Source organism: the organism of the source record quoted next, unplaced genomic scaffold, assembly GCF_019419815.1.
Source record: "Pyrus x bretschneideri cultivar Hongxiangsu unplaced genomic scaffold, Pyrus_bretschneideri_v1 Contig5, whole genome shotgun sequence".
Lineage (NCBI taxonomy): Eukaryota > Viridiplantae > Streptophyta > Magnoliopsida > Rosales > Rosaceae > Pyrus > Pyrus x bretschneideri.
In genome coordinates, this window is record NW_025999787.1 from 12012167 (window position 1) to 12031142 (window position 18976).

The 18976-nt window shown below is 36.0% G+C and overlaps 2 protein-coding genes and 1 pseudogene across 2 annotated transcripts; 2 read left to right on the forward strand and 1 right to left on the reverse strand.

Moving 5' to 3' along the window:
- Positions 1-2056: 2056 nt before the first annotated feature.
- LOC103965404 (DNA (cytosine-5)-methyltransferase CMT3) lies at positions 2057-7856 on the forward strand. The gene is made up of 21 exons (XM_018651894.2): positions 2057-2558; positions 3300-3334; positions 3471-3561; positions 3809-3916; positions 4037-4153; positions 4241-4340; positions 4445-4644; positions 4747-4812; positions 4914-5213; positions 5348-5406; positions 5511-5577; positions 5698-6027; positions 6104-6172; positions 6243-6329; positions 6426-6513; positions 6606-6718; positions 6837-6941; positions 7017-7060; positions 7147-7216; positions 7299-7402; positions 7547-7856. Exons 1-21 carry the CDS (start codon positions 2301-2303, stop codon positions 7716-7718), a joined length of 2583 nt encoding a protein of 860 aa, XP_018507410.2. The 5' UTR covers positions 2057-2300; the 3' UTR covers positions 7719-7856.
- A 187-nt stretch (positions 7857-8043) lies between these two features.
- On the reverse strand, positions 8044-8655 carry LOC103964147. Its single transcript, XM_009377050.3, has 2 exons — positions 8384-8655; positions 8044-8300 (listed from the first exon to the last, which is right to left on the reverse strand). Exons 1-2 carry the CDS (start codon positions 8495-8497, stop codon positions 8202-8204), a joined length of 213 nt encoding a protein of 70 aa, XP_009375325.1. The 5' UTR covers positions 8498-8655; the 3' UTR covers positions 8044-8201.
- A 1069-nt stretch (positions 8656-9724) lies between these two features.
- Positions 9725-10835, forward strand: LOC125470427 (annotated as a pseudogene).
- The last annotated feature ends 8141 nt before the right edge of the window (positions 10836-18976 follow it).

Consider the following 18976-nt stretch of genomic DNA (forward strand, 5'->3'; position numbering starts at 1 on the left):
TGTAATTAGTCCGGATGATCTCGATCGCAATCGCAAACAAGACTTAGAAGCTGCAGTGCAACAGGTTGCAGACAAGAGGACTAACTATAAGTATCACAAAAACAACTTAGATTGGCCAAAGATAATCATCACGTTTTGCTTGACAGCGGCTATTGGATTAGCGCTTCTCTTTGTCCAAATTCTCTCGGGCCAGCTCCCTATAATCTTTTACTTTCTTGGACTATTAGTCTTGCTTGCCTTCACTTGTATCTTGGTAAGCAAGTTTGTTCACTTCAGCTACTGTCCCGCCAGAATATCAATTGCCCAGCTTTTCCATAATTTTGGCCTATTCTTTGGAGTCACAGCCTTCTTCATATCCATCACCATCTCATTCCTTTTGTGGTTCAAATGTGCAACCTATTTTATCTACGTTGCCCTCCTCCTCATAACACTTTGTAATATTCACTGCAATAAATATTACAAACCTAATAGTTATATAAGTACCCAAACCTAAGGATTTCTGAAACCGCCATTGATCCTGCAGCTGAACCATGCTGAGGCGGTCCTAGTACTATTGATGATCAAGCATGTACCGATGGTATTATGTGACACAAAAGAACTCTCATATACATATCCTGACTAGCTAGCCGTGTTCCTCCGAACGGGGATCTCATATTTGTCTGCAACCTCACTAATGCTGCGTTTCATCTAATTCGTTACTTCTATTTCTTTTAGTGAAAGTACATGTGTTTTAATAATCCAACTGCCAAAATTGAAACTGTCAATTTTCTGAAATATTGGTACAGAACACATAAGAGCAAAAAGTAAAGGGAAGACGGAGAGTAATCTCTCCACAGGGCATTTATTGTCCATAACATTGTGCGTATTTTAACCAAATTATCATCTTTCTATTATACAAAATGCACTTTTCTGTGCAAAATCTCTTAAAAGTTAAGTTAAAAATAGCGATATAAAATCCAAAACTAAAGAGTTTAAATCTAATTGTATTTCACTTAGTACTACATTCTAGTGATATTCTTCTTCACTTGTAAGTGAAAGGTTTTAGGTTTAATTCTCGTCAAAGGCGAATTTGAACCACATTATTGCTGATCCGTTGTGAGGCTAAGCACATCCCCTCCCCCTTAGTTTAGATAATATCGTTTGTTAAATAAATAAATAAAAAATATAAATAAGTTCAAATAGTTCTACATAACACTTGTCTCTAACCGTGGTTCAAAGGGTTGGGCCTTTCACCAAGATAACAGATTGAAATTTCTCATGGATTGTAATTTTGTTTAGAATTTTTGCATTAGAAACTGCTTGGCTCCGAATACGCGAGCTACATTTAGGTACATTCAATCATGAAATCAAGTGTCTTTCAAAATTAAATAGTGTTCAGCCATTGTAAGGTTTTCATTGACTTGCAACTCTATTAGTTTCACTCTCTTCAAACTGAACTTATAAAAAAGCTCATTTTCACTAATCACTTTTGAATTAGACATAGTCCTCTACATCACAGTTTTGATCTGTTTCAAGAACCAAGGTCTAACCCACAATTTTATTTCGATCCTATTGCCAGCGTGCATGGATAGTTTTGCTTTAGTTGATCATATCCAATGCTCTTTTCGCTTGGAAAATCCTCTATTACCGACGTATAGCGACTTTCCAAGTAATGGGGTATTGCCTATCCACTACAAAAGGTAATGCATAAATCCTGAAATTCAACGTGGCTCCAATTCTCCTCTATGTTTGTCGGAATACAATAACGTGATTTCGCAAGAACCGTTGAATCAACTCGACATTCTATTATACAACAAAAAAAAATTTCGTAGGGTAATTTGGATCCTAGCTTAGTTGTAATGATAGAACACTTTCAACACCAAAAATAAATGCTTTCAACCTTTTGTTTTTTGACAAACACATTGTAAAATATCTTAATTAACATAGACAGAGATTCAAACTTATGCACAAAAAGATGAGACAGACACACCACTTTAGCCAAAATTCCTATCTCATTCTCACCTACTATTATCTCCCCGCAACAAAACACCCCCCAAAGTCCCAATGTTCCAAAACCAAAACGTCACCTCAAAATTCAAATCCCACTTTCCCAAATTTCCGTTTTCCCGCCCACACGCCCCTGCACTTCCCACTCCTTGAAAGTTCTCGCCCCACATCTGAACAGAATCCCAATCACTCACGCACTCACAAAAAAGCCCTGTCGCGCTCTCTCTCTCTGTCCACCCCTCCCTTTCTCTAAGTTCCACCGTCTTCTCCGGCCATTCAGCCTCTCTCCGCTATCTCTTTGTGCCGTACGCAGGATGGCTTCCAAGCGGAAGGCGAAGGTCGGAACCTCTTCAGGTTCTCCCCCGGAATCGAAGAAGCCGAGGCAAACCAAGGAGGCTAGAGTTGAAGAGGAGGTAGCAACGAGTGTGGAAAAAGCTGCTTCTCCGCCGAGGAACCCAGTGACTCAGGAGGTAGCTGCGGCTGATGACGACGGAGAGGAAGCAAGGTTTGTTGGCGAACCGATGGAAGACGAGGAGGCTCGTAAGCAATACCCCAAGAGATATGTTGGAAAGGTGAGAGATTTTGTTTCAAGTTTTGATTTTTTTTTTTTGTAGAATTTAGCTTGGATTTGGTGAAAATGTTGGAGATTTAGGGTTTATAGATGATCAAGTAATATGACGCTTTGGTAAGAATTTTTGGTGAACATGTTATTGAAGCTTTGGGAAGAATTTTTGGGTTTAAAGCTTTCAACTTGATTTTACAGTTCTTTATTGGATTTGCTTATTGTTAAAGTTGCTGAATTTTCAAAGTGTCTTTTGGCTTTGTTGGAAACATTGGATAAATCTGGTGGTTGTGGTGGCATGGCGGGTGTGGTGAAACCCTCCCTCCCGCCTGCCTGCCTCCCCTCCCAGTAACTTTATTTGAAGCTGCATAAAGTCTTTACCTTGTAGGTAGAATTATGCATTGCTAGTTATCAGTTGTGAGTCTTTTATGTTATTCTTTGGGTTGTGAAAAGAATTGAAGAAATATTATGAAAGGAAAATTACAATCCTTGGATACTTATATTATGCATAGTTATGATCAGTGGTAATAGGAAAATTTGAGAAGCAAACTGATACATTAGGTTAGTTATGACCAAAAGAAGAGAAGGTGATTCATCTGCCACTGTATTTGCTTCACGAAATACACGCTGAAGATATTAAACTTGAGTATCAAGTATCAACCATTGGGTATTAGCTTGATATATGCTGGTGGAATGCTTTACGATATTGTGCTCTTATTTAATTTTGACTGTGAGCCTTGCATTGGTGCAGAAGCCAAAGATGAATGGGCAAAACAACTCCAACGAGTAAGTTTTAGTTTCTGTATATTTTATCTTTGGCGTACTCCAAGTAGTCCTTTTGTGTTTTAACAGGTTGGTTACTGTTTGATTGTTTTTTGATTGTGTACCTTTGGTTTTTTATGTTCAATATAATCCAAAACAGTGATGAAGATATAATTCAAGCTCATTGTCACTACACAAAGGCGTTGGTAGATGGAATCAATTATGACCTGTATGATGATGCCCATGTATTTGTGAGTTTGCATGACTCGTTGTTTGTTGATATTCATTTATGAAGTATTTATAGAAACACTCACAAGTGAGAAGTAAGATTAGAGTAATTGGTCTGCTCCATTATCTGATTTTATAATCGTAACTGTTTCCCTATTGTAACTCTACAAAAGTTAGCAAAATTCATGTGCACATAATGTTTTTGAATACTATTGTTTTGTTTCCATATTATGTGATTTGACAATGTTTTCCATTCATTTTTATGTTTAGTCAGGGGAGAAAGAAGAGCCATACATTTGTAAGATTGTGGAAATGTTTGAGGCAATTGGTGGGCTATTGTATTTTACTGCACAGTGGTACTATAGATCACGAGACACTGTAAGATATCTAAAAAGAAACCAATTCATGATTCTCCTTCGAAATACTTTGTTTCATGATTTCCTTACATTGAACAGCAAGGATTCAGTTATTGGGCGCTGAATTATTATTTTTTTGTAGGTCATAAAGCACTGTGCTACTGTTGCTTGTGGGCGTGTATTCTTTTCAGATGTCCGAGACGATAATCCTCTGAATTGTCTTCTTGAAAAACTTCATATTGTTAGACTGACACTAAATGTATGCTTGAAGTTTCCGTGTTCATGCTTTTTTTTTTGGTTCGTTAAGTCCAGCATGAGGTGAGTTATCTTTTTTTTTTCTCTCTAGGTTGATGAAGATTTGAAGAGTAAATCAATTCCAGTGTGCAATTACTATTGTGACACCAAGTATCTGCTACCGTATTCTACTTTTGTCAATCTGCCAGCAGGTTATTGTTCTCTTTCTACTTATTGTTGTGATACTGGTTTTTGCTTTTGTTCATTTGGAAGGCTCCAATGTGTTCACATGTTATTTCTTATTTTGAAATTTCAGAAAATATGCAGACTGGAAGTGATGACTCAACTATCTCTGTTGAGGATGATGTTTTTTTGGATAGCGAGGTTGATTCAAAGCTGCCAAATGGAGAGCGTGCCAAATCAGAGGTACGGCTCTTAGATCTGTATTCTGGTTGCGGAGCGATGTCTACTGGCCTGTGCCTTGGTGCACATTTGGCCAATGTCAATCTTGTTACAGTAAGTCCCTATTTCTTAATTCAATTTTAGTTATTTTTTTCACATCAGTTGAATGTATGTCAAGGCAAAGCTTGATATTGTTTTCTTGTCAATGTCTTTTAGAGATGGGCTGTTGACTACAATAAGTACGCTTGTAAGAGTTTGGCACAAAACCATCCAGAGACAGAGGTTTGTGTTTGTATTTTTCCCGTTTTCCTCACATTCGATGTGATGCTTTAATTTTTTTTTTTTTTTTGTTTGCATAATTCATTGCCTAACTCACACATTAGGTTCGAAATGAAGCTGCTGAAGATTTTCTCACAATGCTCAAGGCATGGAGAAAACTATGCATGTGTTTAAAGTTGGTTGAGAATGACAATTTAGAGGAGGATGTAGATAAGAGTATACTTGAATTCTTTGGAAAGGAAGATGATGAAGAGGAAGAAGAAGATGAAGAAGAAGATGAAGAAGAAGAGGAAGATGTTAGTGGAAATGTCAAGAATGATTCTGAAGTTTTTGAAGTTGATTGCGTGGTAGGAGTATGTTTTGGTGACCCCAAAAAAACAGAAAAGAAGGGAATATACTTTAAGGTATCAACTTCGAAATTTATAAATGCATGTTCTGTAAATATTTATAGCGATATATAGTATGCGAGTGTGTGTTATTGCAAATCTAAATTCATTAGTTCCTTATGCAAAATTTGCTTGACTTGTGATGTATTTAGATTCATTGGAAGGGCTACGGGCCTGAGGAAGACACCTGGGAGCCAATGAATGAATTGGAGTATGCAACTGTTATTTATGCTTGCAGGATTATCAGATGCATGTTTTAAATCATTTATGTACTGTTATGTTTTAAACTAAAGCTCATGTTTTTCTGTCAAACAGGCATTGTAAGCAGGCTATCAAAGACTTTATTACTGAAGGTTACAGATTGAAAAAATTGCCTTTACCAGTAAGTAAATGATTTTTTCACTGAAACCTTGAATTGGAATTCGTAGATGCTTGAGTACAGATTATTGTCATCAATGTTTCATTTAACATTGTTTTGGACATTTTCTGATATCCTGCATAGGGTGATGTTGATGTGGTGTGTGGGGGACCCCCTTGCCAGGGTGTTAGTGGTTTCAACAGATTTAGGAACACAGAAAGTCCATTAGCAGATGACAAAAACCAACAGTTAGAGGTGTACATGGACATAGTTCGGTACCTAAAGCCAAAATTTGTTTTGATGGAAAATGTAGTCGATATTTTAAAATTTGCCGATGGATTCCTTGGACGATATGCCTTGGGACGCCTTGTAGATATGAACTATCAAGTGAGGATGGGAATGATGGCAGCAGGTGCATATGGGCTTCCGCAGTTCCGTATGCGAGTTTTTTTGTGGGGGGCGCGTCCTACTGAGGTAGTAATGGATAAATTATCAAGTTTTACTATGGTGCAGGTTTAATCTCATAGGCTAATTGTTTTGAGTTTTGCAGATCTTGCCCCAGTACCCACTTCCTACGCATGACGTTGTTTCAAGGGGTGTTACTCCTACACAGTTTGAGGTACGAGTTCAAGTGCTTGTGCTTTGACTTTTCTATGGTTTTGCAGTAAAACAACGTGTGAAAAATGCAGGGTAATGCTGTTGCTTATGATGAGGGTCATCAGACCCAATTAGGAAAAAGTCTTTTTCTGGATGATGCGATTTCCGATCTGCCTGCTGTAATGTCTTCTAAAATTTTCTTTTTTTGGTGTTATGTTTTTTTTTTTTTTTTTTCTTTTACATTGCTTCTTATTTCTATCTATCTTTGGACATAGGTTGCAAATAATGAAGAAAGAGATGAGATGCGTTATGGGGTGGCACCCAAGACAGAGTTTCAGAGGCTTATAAGACTAAGCAAAGAATGTAAGATGCTCCATTTCTTTTCAAATTTTGATATATGATTTTTTGGAGCTGTCATATTTTACAAAAGTTGATTTACATTCTGTTCGATACAGACCTAATGGGGACTTCAAAGGACAACTCTATACAAAACGTTCTTTATGATCACCGCCCTCTGCAGTTGAATGCCGATGATTATGCACGTGTTTGTGAAGTTCCCAAGAGAAAGGTCCGTTCTTAATCATTGAATGCATGGTCACATTGCTTTGTCATTTATACAGTTCCTTGACAGAATCATACGCTCTTCATGACAATTTATATGTTTCCTTTTGTTTCTTGGGAACTAGGGTGCATGCTTCAGAGATCTTCCAGGTGTTCGTGTGCGTGGTGATAACAAGGTTGAGTGGGATCCAGAAGTAGCCAGGGTGTATTTGGCTTCTGGCAAACCGTTGGTAAAAATTTATCTGTTTTCTACTGGTTTAGTTTTCTTGCAACTTTGTGTGATTCTAATTACATTTTAATGGTAGATCCCAGATTATGCTATGAGTTTCGTGAATGGGTCTTCATCGAAGTAAGAATTCGAGTTTTGTTCAAACTTTTACACTTATTATTGTGTGGTTCGGTTGCTTAATATGATTTTTGAATGAAATTATGCAGACCTTTTGCCCGTTTGTGGTGGGATGAAACTGTGCCAACAGTGGTCACAAGAGCTGAACCTCATAACCAAGTATACTCTCATGTAATTTGACAATTATTTTCAGACATGAAAAGACGATCATCTGCTCACAATCTCTTGTATTTCTTTTTAGGCTATTATGCATCCCGAGCAAGATAGGGTGCTTACAATTCGTGAGAATGCGAGGCTACAAGGCTTTCCGGATTTTTACAAGCTCAGCGGGCCTATAAAAGAAAGGTATCCTATTTTAAACCGTCTTTTATCCATGTTCTTTGGTCAATGAGGCCAAAGGAGTTAGAGTTTGAGACATTGCTCGATTAACAGCTAGTTATTAATTCAATCCAGAGGGGTGGTAGGTATTTACATTTGGAATCGTTTCAGGTACATGCAGGTTGGAAATGCTGTTGCTGTTCCTGTTGCGCGTGCACTGGGCTATGCATTAGGTCTTGCTCTTAAAGGTTCTGCTGGTGCTGATCCCCTGTTCATACTGCCTGCAAATTTCCCTAGCCTTCAAGATCAGGTTCATTCGGCATCATCTGAAGAGGAGAATTGAGTCACTGTTGTTACAGTAGGATTTATTCATCTTTGTTGCAACTCTACATTGGAGAACAATATTACTTTGGAGTTATTTCCTCGGATGAACAATGTCCTTGGATTACTCGGGAATGAAAATTTCAAACCTTCGAGTTTACTTGTTTTCTTCAATTTAAGATTTGAAAGCTTTCTGCAATCTTAAATCTTCTGCATTTTGGCTTTGAGTAACACTTTGTTCCGACGTTCGCTATGGCTTGTTTAGAAGTGCTTTTTGAATAACTGAAAGCGTTTTTAGATTACCAAAAGTTAAATTGTAATGAGCACTACAATCTGGCAGTCAGAAATGAAACGTAAACAAGAGAATGTTATAAAAGCTTGAATCTTGAACCATCTAATATTCATCGTACAATCATCATTCTCATAAAACATCCATCAATTAATGTTACATCTGAGTTCGAATCCGTTTCTCATAGAATATCGCTTTGTCCGAAGAAACAAGAGTTCAACTCATTTTGGGCGGAGGGTTTGTTGATCTGGCAATTGGGAAGGGAGGCAACCGGAGCACAGCTTCCTCCGTCTCAATCGGGTCGGATCTCAGTATCTGCCAACACCAAAACAACATTCCAAACATTAGAATTGAGAGAGAGAGAGAGAGAGAGAGAGAGAGAGAGGAGAGAGACTGACAGGGTCTTGGAGAACTGGTTTGGTGTCGTCTTTGGCTGGAATGAAGGGAGGCTTTGTGGACTTGTCTTTGTTGTTGCCGGATTTCCTTGAGGTTTCAGAGTCCGACCCCTTCATTGTTTCTTCTCTCTCTCGCCGAAATTTTACTTCTCCGCCGAATACGACGACGGCGCCTTTTTAGTTGGTGAATGGCGGAGTTCTGAGAAAAACTATGGGCCTTTTAGACACCGGAACCGAGAGCCCATATACAACCCGAACGACATGACAGAGGATTTTGGATAACAAGTGGTCCATAATCCAAATTTCTTGTCTTTTTAACTGTTGCTTGGCTCCTTTGTATGATTGGAGTCAGTGGTTGCAAATTACAGTATGACACAATATATAAAATAATTAGGCTTGATTTTTTTTTTTGGGTAATGGAGAGACCAATATTTTAAACCAAAATTTGAAAACCCAATGATTTGGTTATGGATAATTGGATTATTAAGTGCTGATTAACGTGTTTATTTTATATTGGCGACACATCATCTGCTTTGCAATATTGTTTAAAAATTTGGTCTACCTAACATTACCCTTTCTTATAACAACCTGAATAAGATTTGTCTGGTTTGACCAACCAATAAAATGACTCCGTGGTCAATTATTTGTAAAGTGGACTTTCATTGACAGTCAAATATATTGAACAAATTGACCATGTGAGTAATAAATATATAGACAAATCGACAGTGTGAGTAGTAAATAGCATATTCAATAAACTGTTCATTTATTTAATACATTTGGATAACTTAACAATTTTAAATTTAGATGATTTTTTGTTTTATAATCGGTTCTCGAATGTAGAGTTTGTATGTATGGTGAAGATTTGGTTCCAAATTTCTGTGTTGCGGTTCCTGCACCGGAAAATCAATGGAAAACGAAGTTTTTAGAAAGTTGGTAGTGTTGGAAACAATTGTTTGTTGAAAGGTACTAGGCATTAAACAATGTAGACACTGATCCGTCCCTCTTCTTTTAGAGACTGTAATTTTGGCCAGTGCTTGCTCAAAGTGAGTTTCTTTGGTCAAAGTAGATTCCTTCATCTACAAAAACTTGCTTACCAAACCTTCCCGGTCGTAAAACATTAGGGTCCATTACATCCTGTCTATCAAAATAGAGGACAAAAACTTCGAAATGCATGCGCAATGATACTTACCATCGAGATGGGATTCTCTCTGGATCTCATTGTCCGGAACCAAGAACCAGCAAATTGGACCACTCAAATTGAAACCCCATTATTAACTCATTATGCTGACCAATATCACACCAACAAAGAGCCCGGATATCTTTTTCTTGAACCGTACAATTTGCTTTGGGAACCAAACAGTGAGGTGCGGGAAAGATCTCGACTCATTACCATGATCATAAAAACGGAAGAATGTACATTGAGCTTTACGACGATAACCATCACACCCTTTCGACGCTCTCTGCCATCTAACTCTACAAGTAACTGCAACTGTTCAGATTATTTTACCTGGTTCAGTACCTGCTGATCATCATCCCTTCCTCCTGCTTTCCCCCCGTTGTTGTCAAAGCATCAACGTGAGGAAACATCCTCAAGCATCAATTTGAGGAAACTTCCTTGACATAATTTCAACCATATGTAGCATCGCACTACCTGCTCTTGTGTGAAAATTATTGTGGGAACCGAAAGTCTTGACAGTGACATTCTTATTTACCGCTTCTAATTTGGGCAATACAACGTTCAATCCTTGATCGCGTGCTTTCACATCAGAGGGTAAAATTCCAATTTAGACTTGGTAAATTTAATTTGCAAATTACCCTTTGTTATAAAATGGAAAATGGGACAGAAGTTACAGAAGTGCGTGTCTCAATTATTTTTCTTGCTGAGCAGTGCACTGTACACACCTTACTCCACCAGCGTAACTGCAAAAAGGCTTTCCACTCTCTGCACACTTCACTATTTGCTTATGGCTTCAGCTTCCAGATCAAGCTCTTGGCTTTTCAGTCTGTCGGAGAATTGGCTCCCAATGGCTACTATAATACTCGTTTGCGGGTTTGTCGGTTATACTGTTTACGATGCAGTGATGGCCACCGTGTCTGAGCTGCTGCAACGTTTGTTGGTAATTTCTCCTTTACTTATAGTCATTGTAGTTCACTGGCTCTCCACAGGCAGCCAAGTTAACATTGGCATTCCGGGGTCGGAGCCCGGAGCCATTCATAGAGCCGGGGGATCGCCTTGGGGTGTGGCCTTTCTACTATTTCTGCTCTTCTTTCTCATATCTTACCAGCCTTCCTTGCATGGCCTTCTTTTCTAGTTTAATTTATGTCTCTCTTTTGGAAGGGCAAGTATGAAAATGTAATGTTCGTTTATCCTCTGAGTGATTTGTGTGGCTATCCTTTTCCAATCGTACTTAATAATGTGTGTGTAAATCTAATTAATTGCTACTATTTCAACTTTGTTCCTTTCTTAAGAATCCTTGAGATCACTTGAGCAGTGCTCAAATCCCCCACGAGTGGTTAAAATTCGGAAGGAAAAAAAGTGCTAAAAGTAACAAATTACTTAAACAAAACTTTTAGAGCTCGTTTGAAAGTGTTTTTAAAATGACTGAAGTATTTTTAGAAAAAATATTTTGAGTTCCAAAAACACTTGAAGTGTTTTTTCAGAATTCATTTGCGTTTTTACTAGGAATTTCACAAACTCTTCAATAATTGAGGTGCATTACCGATGATCCCAAGCCATGGACTATGGAGCATATTGCTAATTTATGTTTAATTTCTGCCTTCTGCCACATTATTTATTTATTAATATCTTCTACCCAACAAAGAACAGTTGAACAAAAAAAATGAAGAAGCAAGAAATGGACATATTGCTGACTTTACTGTGGTTTGATTAATGTGGAAACGAAATTATGCAGAAGTCAATATGAAAGTGTATTATTTTTTAGTTGAGTGTACTACCAGTTCAACGGGGGAGCTAGGACAACCAGGCAATGGATCACTCCCTAACTAGAAACCTAGACAGTTGATTGTCGACTAATTAGTTTCTATAATTAAGTCAAATTTAGGCTGATCCCCCACTAAGAAGTAGAGCCTCTATCTAGACAAAGGTATGGACCTTCCATATATGTAATAAGAAAATCTGAACATCATCATTTTCTGTAAAACATTAAGGACATTAACACGTTTTTGAAATATAGTCACTCAAGGTTGATGAGAAGAACTTGATTACACTTTATAATCAATCGCGCATTGTGATATGAGAAAATTAATACACATTATGATGCATAATTGGCTTGGAATGTAGTTATGGTATCATCAAAGTTATATATATATATCCATGTTTTTCTGTCAATCGAGGTCCCCTTGAGCAGTGTTCGAGCCCTCTCGAGACTCCTCAAGCAATGCTCGAACGAGGAACGTGGTTAATGGTTCAAGCACCCCTTCAAACCCAAATTTGTTTTTGTTTCGAATATTGCGTTTAGACAACCATACATATACATGCTCATGTGCTCTGCCTGCTGCAGTTTTGTGTACAGTTAGATTACAATCTACCTGCCGTCCGTACAGGCCCTGTGGGCGGTGGGCCTCCAGTGCTTCATGGCAAGAGTCACGTGATACTGACGTCTCTGACACGTGATCTAGGAAACTTGTCCATCTCGCTGATTGTGTTACATTGTCTCATACATATATATATATATATATATATATATATCTAATATTGGGAACTGGGAAGTGCTTAATTACCCATACTTGATTCATTAGTCAGTGTTTGAGTCGAGAAAATGAGTTATCAATGTTATAAAACTATGGACGAAATTGTAGAAAGAAATGAGACGAAGAGAGTAGAAAAAGATAAAGTAAAATATTCTCTGATCATATGTTTTTGATATGAAGATCTTATGGTCATCATGGACGATAGTTGGTTTTTTAGGAGAATTTTTTTAGTGTGCTTGAAACAAGAAGCGTTACACTATGTTATTAAACGAGGAACGGAAGTTTGTTTGTTTGTTTGTTTTTTTTTGTTGAAGTGTCACTCAATTTGTATAATGACATATATTCTCATACTCCATACACTGAAAAAACTATCTTCTAACCCTCCGATATTTTCCCAAATATCTAAGCTATAAAGAAATTCGGGTCTGATATAATTCAAACGATGACTTAAGATTTCAGGTCTTACGAAAATAGTGGAGAGATTCAAATGTCCTCAGCTTTCTTTTTTTCGAGAATCAGATGACTTCAACTCATGATTTAAATTGTCTAACTAATTAAAGTTGTACACTTGTAAGAAATTTTTTTCTTTCTAAATGAATGCGATTTCTAGCAGTCTAGCTGTTTGGCAATTTGTACCAACTGTTGGTGATGTTGTAATGTTGGAAATTGATAGCACCAGATGGCACCAATACCGATTCCAGCTATATATGCATCACAGGAAATGAAGCCAAAACACCTAATGACAATTTGATTTGGTTTGCTGTCAGTATAATTAGCTTCCCACGGTCAACACACCCTTTTTCGCTGGTGTAAGGGGTAAGAACAATGTCTATCTATATATGATTATTGAATGAACTAGGCACACTTTATTAACCCCACGTAACTAAGGATAATATTTATTTTCCATCAACAACCACAGCCACGATTAATGGAAGAGGAGATTAATTATGCACCACATATGTATTTAATATTTTTGAGGCGGTGTCTTAGTACAACAGAAAGATTTGTTCTTTTGTGACTGAAAGTTCAAATGTTCGAGTCGTGGAACAACATCTTTGTAAAGTAAAGGTAAGACAACTTATGATAAACATTCCCCCCTTCTCCCTTCTCGACTCTCGCAAAAAAGAAAGCCTTATTAGCTTGGAATCGCCCTTTATATGTATTTAATATTTCTCTTACACAACATACTTAACAGTCACCTTACACATATATAAGTCTAATACATGTGAGAATGAGAATAATAGATACAAATATAGATATAAGAACTAATACTTATAATCAGAAATACTTAAATAATCAAAATATGGAAAAATAATATCAAACTTATGGTAAAATAATAATCAGATGCAATGTTCGTTGAGTCTACGAGTTTCTTTTTCCTTTTCTAAAATGAAATTCTAAGTGATTTGACTATAAAATGGAATTTTTGAGGGATTGTGAAGAGTTACCCCATTACAAACTTAACAATAAAAACATACAACAAATTTTCCTAACAGAGTACATGAGCTATAATGAAAAACTCTTCAATGTGGGATAAATCTTATGAGATGGTTGCAGGATTAATCGGTCAATTATATTCCGCTAGAGTTGTGCTACATTGATTGCATTTTGTATACTATATTTGTGACGATCTCTCTAATAAAAGAACATAACCCACCAATACAAGTAGATTTATCACACATATGTTAGAAGGATGATACAAATATGCTACAGCTATAAAATGTTGTAAGAGTAGCATATGTTTGCATTCCGCTGGCACCACCGCATTGGAGAAAGCATGGAGTTGTGTACCATGCCATAAGAGATGGTTATGGCCAAACTAAAAGGAGAATAAGCAATATGATGCTTTATAAAATGAGAGTTTTAACGAAAAGTTTACGGTACTATTTATTTTAACGAAAAATCATATTTTTACACTAAAAAATCAATCATATTAGTATTTACTTTAACCTTTATTTTATCCTTATCGTTAAAACTCTAAGTTTTTAAGTTCTTTTTTTATTAGTTTTTCTTTATAAAATTATATTTATAGGATATTGATAAAGAACAATTTTATGTGATAAATACTCAAATGATTAATGAACAGCATTCATAAATAATGAACTCATGATGACGATGGGCCTGGCAAGAAGCTACAAGAATATGGAAGAGCATCTTCTCCGAATCTAGGAATCTTAGGAATTCTTATATTCTAACCATTCATCGTACATCGTACGATTAATTTTCGTCAGATACTATTTATGTTTAAGTTTAAATAAAAAAAATCAAATAATTTTTTATCGCAGATGAATGGTTAAAATATGAGAATATCTAGGATTCCTACAATTTGGATCCGAGATCCAAATCCCAAAGAATATCACAAGACCAAGTTGCATACGGTAATCTCAAAACAAACGGCAATATTTAGGTATACCCAGTTTCGTGTATGCCAAAAAGATTAACAAGCCCAAGCCAAAGCCGAAGCTTTAGTACTATTACAAATTCATATAACGTAAACATCCATTTGCATATATACATCTAATAAAATCATCATCATCTACTTAGTAAGGGAAACCAACGTTCCTGCAAAGAAGACTGGTAAGAGATCATTATCAAAAGGAACACAAGCACGAGTCCAACACCCCACGGAGACCCTCCGGCTCTGTGAAGCGAATCCTGCTCCGGCAGTGGCACCAAAAACGATAACCCACCCGATAAGCAGTGGACGACAAGCAGCAGAATGATTGGAACAAGCATGAGGAAGAATTTGATTTGAGTCATCAAGTCCTCAATCATGGACTCGTAGTTTATGTACCATGTAAAGCCCATGATGAAGACGAGGATTGAAATGAAGAAGCCAAGGTGGAGAGGGATGGAGAAGTAGTCCCAGTAAGAATAATAGTCGTAGTCCCTAGCCATGTTAGGGTTTTGAAATTTATATATGGGGTTTCAGTGAAGGTTTTACGTGCGACTGTTTTTTTGTAGAGTAAACTGGTTTGATCTTCTTTGAGAAAAGGTTGTGCTGTTAACGTGGTTTATATAGACAATCTACGAATTATTATTATTTTTTATTTTTACTTTGCAATTTTATTACTTACTAATGTAAACAAACTGTATCTGTTATTTTGTTTTCTTTTTTCTAAAGGGGTTCGAGTAACTTTTTCTTTATTGGGTCAAGATCCATCGGGATAATTCCCAGTGACGGTGAGAGCAATCTATGGTTGAGATTCGTTAATTGAGGTGTCTGCCTATGAGAAAATGCCACGTACGACCGACCATGAAAAAGAACATGAGAAGATGAGATTAAGAATATTTGAAAAATAAAAATGGGAGGTTTTATTTTAGTAAAGGCAAAGTTGCGAGGGGAACATTTTATTCAGAAAGTCGTGCCTAAAATGGTGGTCCAGTCACCTTTGCATGCTTTATGTATATTTTAAGCTGCCAAAGGAAATTAGTGAAAGGGATACAGATGTATGTTCTTGTTTTTTACACATCCACTTTTCTTTATGTGCAACTGAATGCTTGCTTCAATTTGAATCGGAACATATATAAAATGATCAACACAACAAATGTATATGAATATGTATAAAAATTTAGAAGCAAAGTAACTCTTAGCACGATGTGAAACAATTGGTCAATCAGTCATGCATTATTAGTTAAATAGTTGTTAGTCAATAATATTTATACGCATATAGACATATTTTTTTTGTTATTTACATTTTATTGAATTAAGATCGAACGATAATTGATCTACAATTTTAGAAAAACTAATAAAAATGAATTGAAAATTTGAGTTTTAACGATAATGACAAAATAAAGGGTAAAGTGAATAGTACCATGATTGACTTTTTAGTGTAAAAATGTCGTATTTCGTTAAAGTGAACAGTACCGAAAGCTTTTCGTTAAAATTCACGACAATTTTTATAACCATAAGGTCGAGGAGAAGATGATTCACATGAATTGTTGTGGCCACTAAAAATGGTCAAGACTTCTTCAGGGCTTAGAAACCACACATGCACAAGCTGCTTAAAATCATTCAGAGCCTCATCCGTAACTGGGTTTATCTAAATGGGAAAGAGATCCCCTTCAAATTTCTTTCATCAAGGTCATCGGATCAAGTGATACGGGTCTTCCAAATTTTATTTAACAGTCCACTTGTTTTGATTTTTAAAAATTATGATAATTTTTTACCGTTGAATGAAATTTAAAATGCTCGAATCATTTGATCCGGTGATTTTGATAGGAAAGACCCGAAGAGAATCTCTTTTCACCTAAATGTATAACCAACTACGGAAAGGGGCCTACAACTACAAGAAACCAAGCAACTTGAAATTACTTGGCAGCATCATGATGACTCAAATCAAAGTATTTTTGGTCAAGAAATCAAGGGACATGTGGTGTCCCATTAAGCGTCGGCATAATATTTGATGGACCCATCTAATGATCTTTTATATACTAGGTTTCCATTTTATGGTCCACCTTTGATACTCATTTCTTAAAACATTAAGGATATCTCCAATGGTAAGGGGGGAAAATTAATAACTTAGTCTCGTAAATTTAACTATTTATGTATACGTATAGTGTTAATTATTATTTTTATTTTAATGGTAGGGGACTTATAATTTAGGAACTAGCTCTAATACTTTTATGTATTTAATATAATTCATATCCTGTGATGAATTTAGTTGCTAATTTTCAAAAATTACCATGGTAACTGAGCAATTAAGCTTGAAGTAAAGCTTTGTTCATTTGTTTTGACAACTGGCTGATTTTGTGTTATTTTCTTCTACTTGTTAATCTTGCACCTCTGTCAATTGGCGTGGAGGAGGTGGGGCTGGGGTTTTTTGGATGATTAGAGTGAGAGGATGGTGGATCAGGAGTTGGGAGGGAAGCGTGGAAACGTCTCTCAGTTGTCGGCATCTCTGAGTCAGATGCTCTGTGCCTATGGACTTGACGCCAAGGTCACGCATATATTGGGAAAAAAAATAGTTCTCGATAGAAGGAAGAAAAAAAACAGTAAAAACTGACTTTTCTTGTTCTTAAATTTTAGGCTAGTTGTTTAGTTATTTTTGAGTTCAAGTTTTGAAAAGAAAATTATCAAACAAGATTTTAGGTTGAAAATTGAAAAAACAATTTTTGAATTAAAAAATTTGAACTCAAATAGAGTACCAAGTGGGCTCTCAAATTTCTCCAGAAACCAAGATCAAGGCAAAGGAAGAGAGGTGGAGAAAATTATGAACCGGAATGCCGAGATGGGGAGAGCCTAGTCATGATTTTGGCACTTCTTTATGCCTACAAGTCTTACGTGTGGTTTTGTAGGTTTATCTAAAGGTCAGGTCAACAATGCCGTTCGGCAAAACTCTTTTTTCAAATGATTTGACTTTCATTTATTAATTCCACACTGGAATTAATAATAAAAAAGAATTAGTTACGTTATAAATTATAATAAAACTGTTTTCGTGCAGTGAAGTGAATAATGAATGGTTAGACAACACAAAGATACGCATAAGAAAGATCCGTTATTTGCATTCAAGTTTGAATTTCTTATTTATGAATTAAAATTTTTGAATTAAAATATCGTCTAATAGAAAAACGGTAAATATTTCCTTAAAACCCATTTAAACAAGGATATTTTGATGCATCGTCGTAATTATGTTGTATAACTCGCCAAGTTGGCATGTCTCTTTTACTAGACTTTTCCTACTAATCGTGGGCAAGTCATTGTCCCATAATCTGGAGTGCCACCTGCATCTGTTTGAGATCAATTATTTTCCAAAAGAAAAAGGTTGGGATAAATTCCCGAAAAAAAAAAAGGTTGGTCGGTTGACCTCACTTAACCCTTTCTTTTTAGAAAATTTTAACGAAAAGGTCACGGTATTGTTTATTTTAACAAAAAATCACATTTTTACATTAAAACGTCAATCATGGTACTATTCACTTTACCCTTTATTTTGTTATTATTATTAAAACTCAAAATTTTCAAGTCATTTTCATTAGTTTTCTTTTCTTTTTATTTTGATTTACACACATCATATATATGAATGCCCACTACGAAAGAAAATTGTATTGGAAAAGTTAGCAATTTGGTTTATTTTTTATATTGGAGTATTTTCTATTTTATGTTTTAGAAGATTTTAGTCGAGAAAAAAAAAATTATGATTGCTTTCAAATTTGTTATTAAAGTTCAAGATGGTTGTTTTCTTGCTTGTTTTAGGATTAGGCATGTATGAAACGCATTTTATAACTGCATAAGAATTATGTCGAGACAATAAAATTATGAGTTTGAACTTTGAAGTTATTATTATTTTTTGAAAATTTGAAATTAGTTTGTTTCTTCTTTTCTCATCTTTTGATTTGTTAACCTATTGTGTCAAATGAAGTACCAAAAATAAAATTAAAAAAAAAAAAAAAAGGAAGAAGGAATTGTATCCCGCTAGCTGTAGACATTGTCAAATGATAAACACTCTCTCACCCGTGTTTGATCTCGACCGTTGTTAATTAATTTTTTTAATTTAATGTCAAAAAACAAAGATGGGTGTGTAAACAAGTTAAAGGAGGTGTGTAAAAATCATCTCCCGTATACAATAGGTTGTATGCTCCTCCTCATCAGTTCATCTCTCTCGTCAAATTTTTAGGCATCCAAAGAGAGAGAGAGAGAGATAAGAAAGAAGAATTGTTGCAAGTAGGTTATTCCCCTCCATTGAACCACAAAAAAAGAAACTTGGGGAGACCCCTAAAATTTTGGCAGGCTTGAAATGAAGAAAATTTATTTTTCATCTATCCGTCCTCTGCCGAGTTATTGAACACCAACCAAATGCATATAGCCTTGGAGAAAGACTCATACATAAACAAGCATACAAATACTAAATTCTAAATTAGTTCCTACTCATGTTTGCCAATACTTGA

What these genes read in the sequence shown, in the direction of transcription:
- LOC103965404 (XM_018651894.2), top strand. Translation starts at nt 2,301, where the DNA reads ATGGCTTCCAAGCGGAAGGCGAAGGTCGGAACCTCTTCAGGTTCTCCC. An exon ending in TGAAAAAATTGCCTTTACCA is followed by an intron (nt 5,578 to 5,697) that starts GTAAGTAAATGA and finishes TATCCTGCATAG; the next exon opens with GGTGATGTTGATGTGGTGTG. An exon ending in GTGAAGTTCCCAAGAGAAAG is followed by an intron (nt 6,719 to 6,836) that starts GTCCGTTCTTAA and finishes CTTGGGAACTAG; the next exon opens with GGTGCATGCTTCAGAGATCT.
- LOC103964147 (XM_009377050.3), bottom strand. Translation starts at nt 8,497, where the DNA reads ATGAAGGGGTCGGACTCTGAAACCTCAAGGAAATCCGGCAACAACAAA. An exon ending in AACCAGTTCTCCAAGACCCT is followed by an intron (nt 8,301 to 8,383) that starts GTCAGTCTCTCT and finishes TGGTGTTGGCAG; the next exon opens with ATACTGAGATCCGACCCGAT.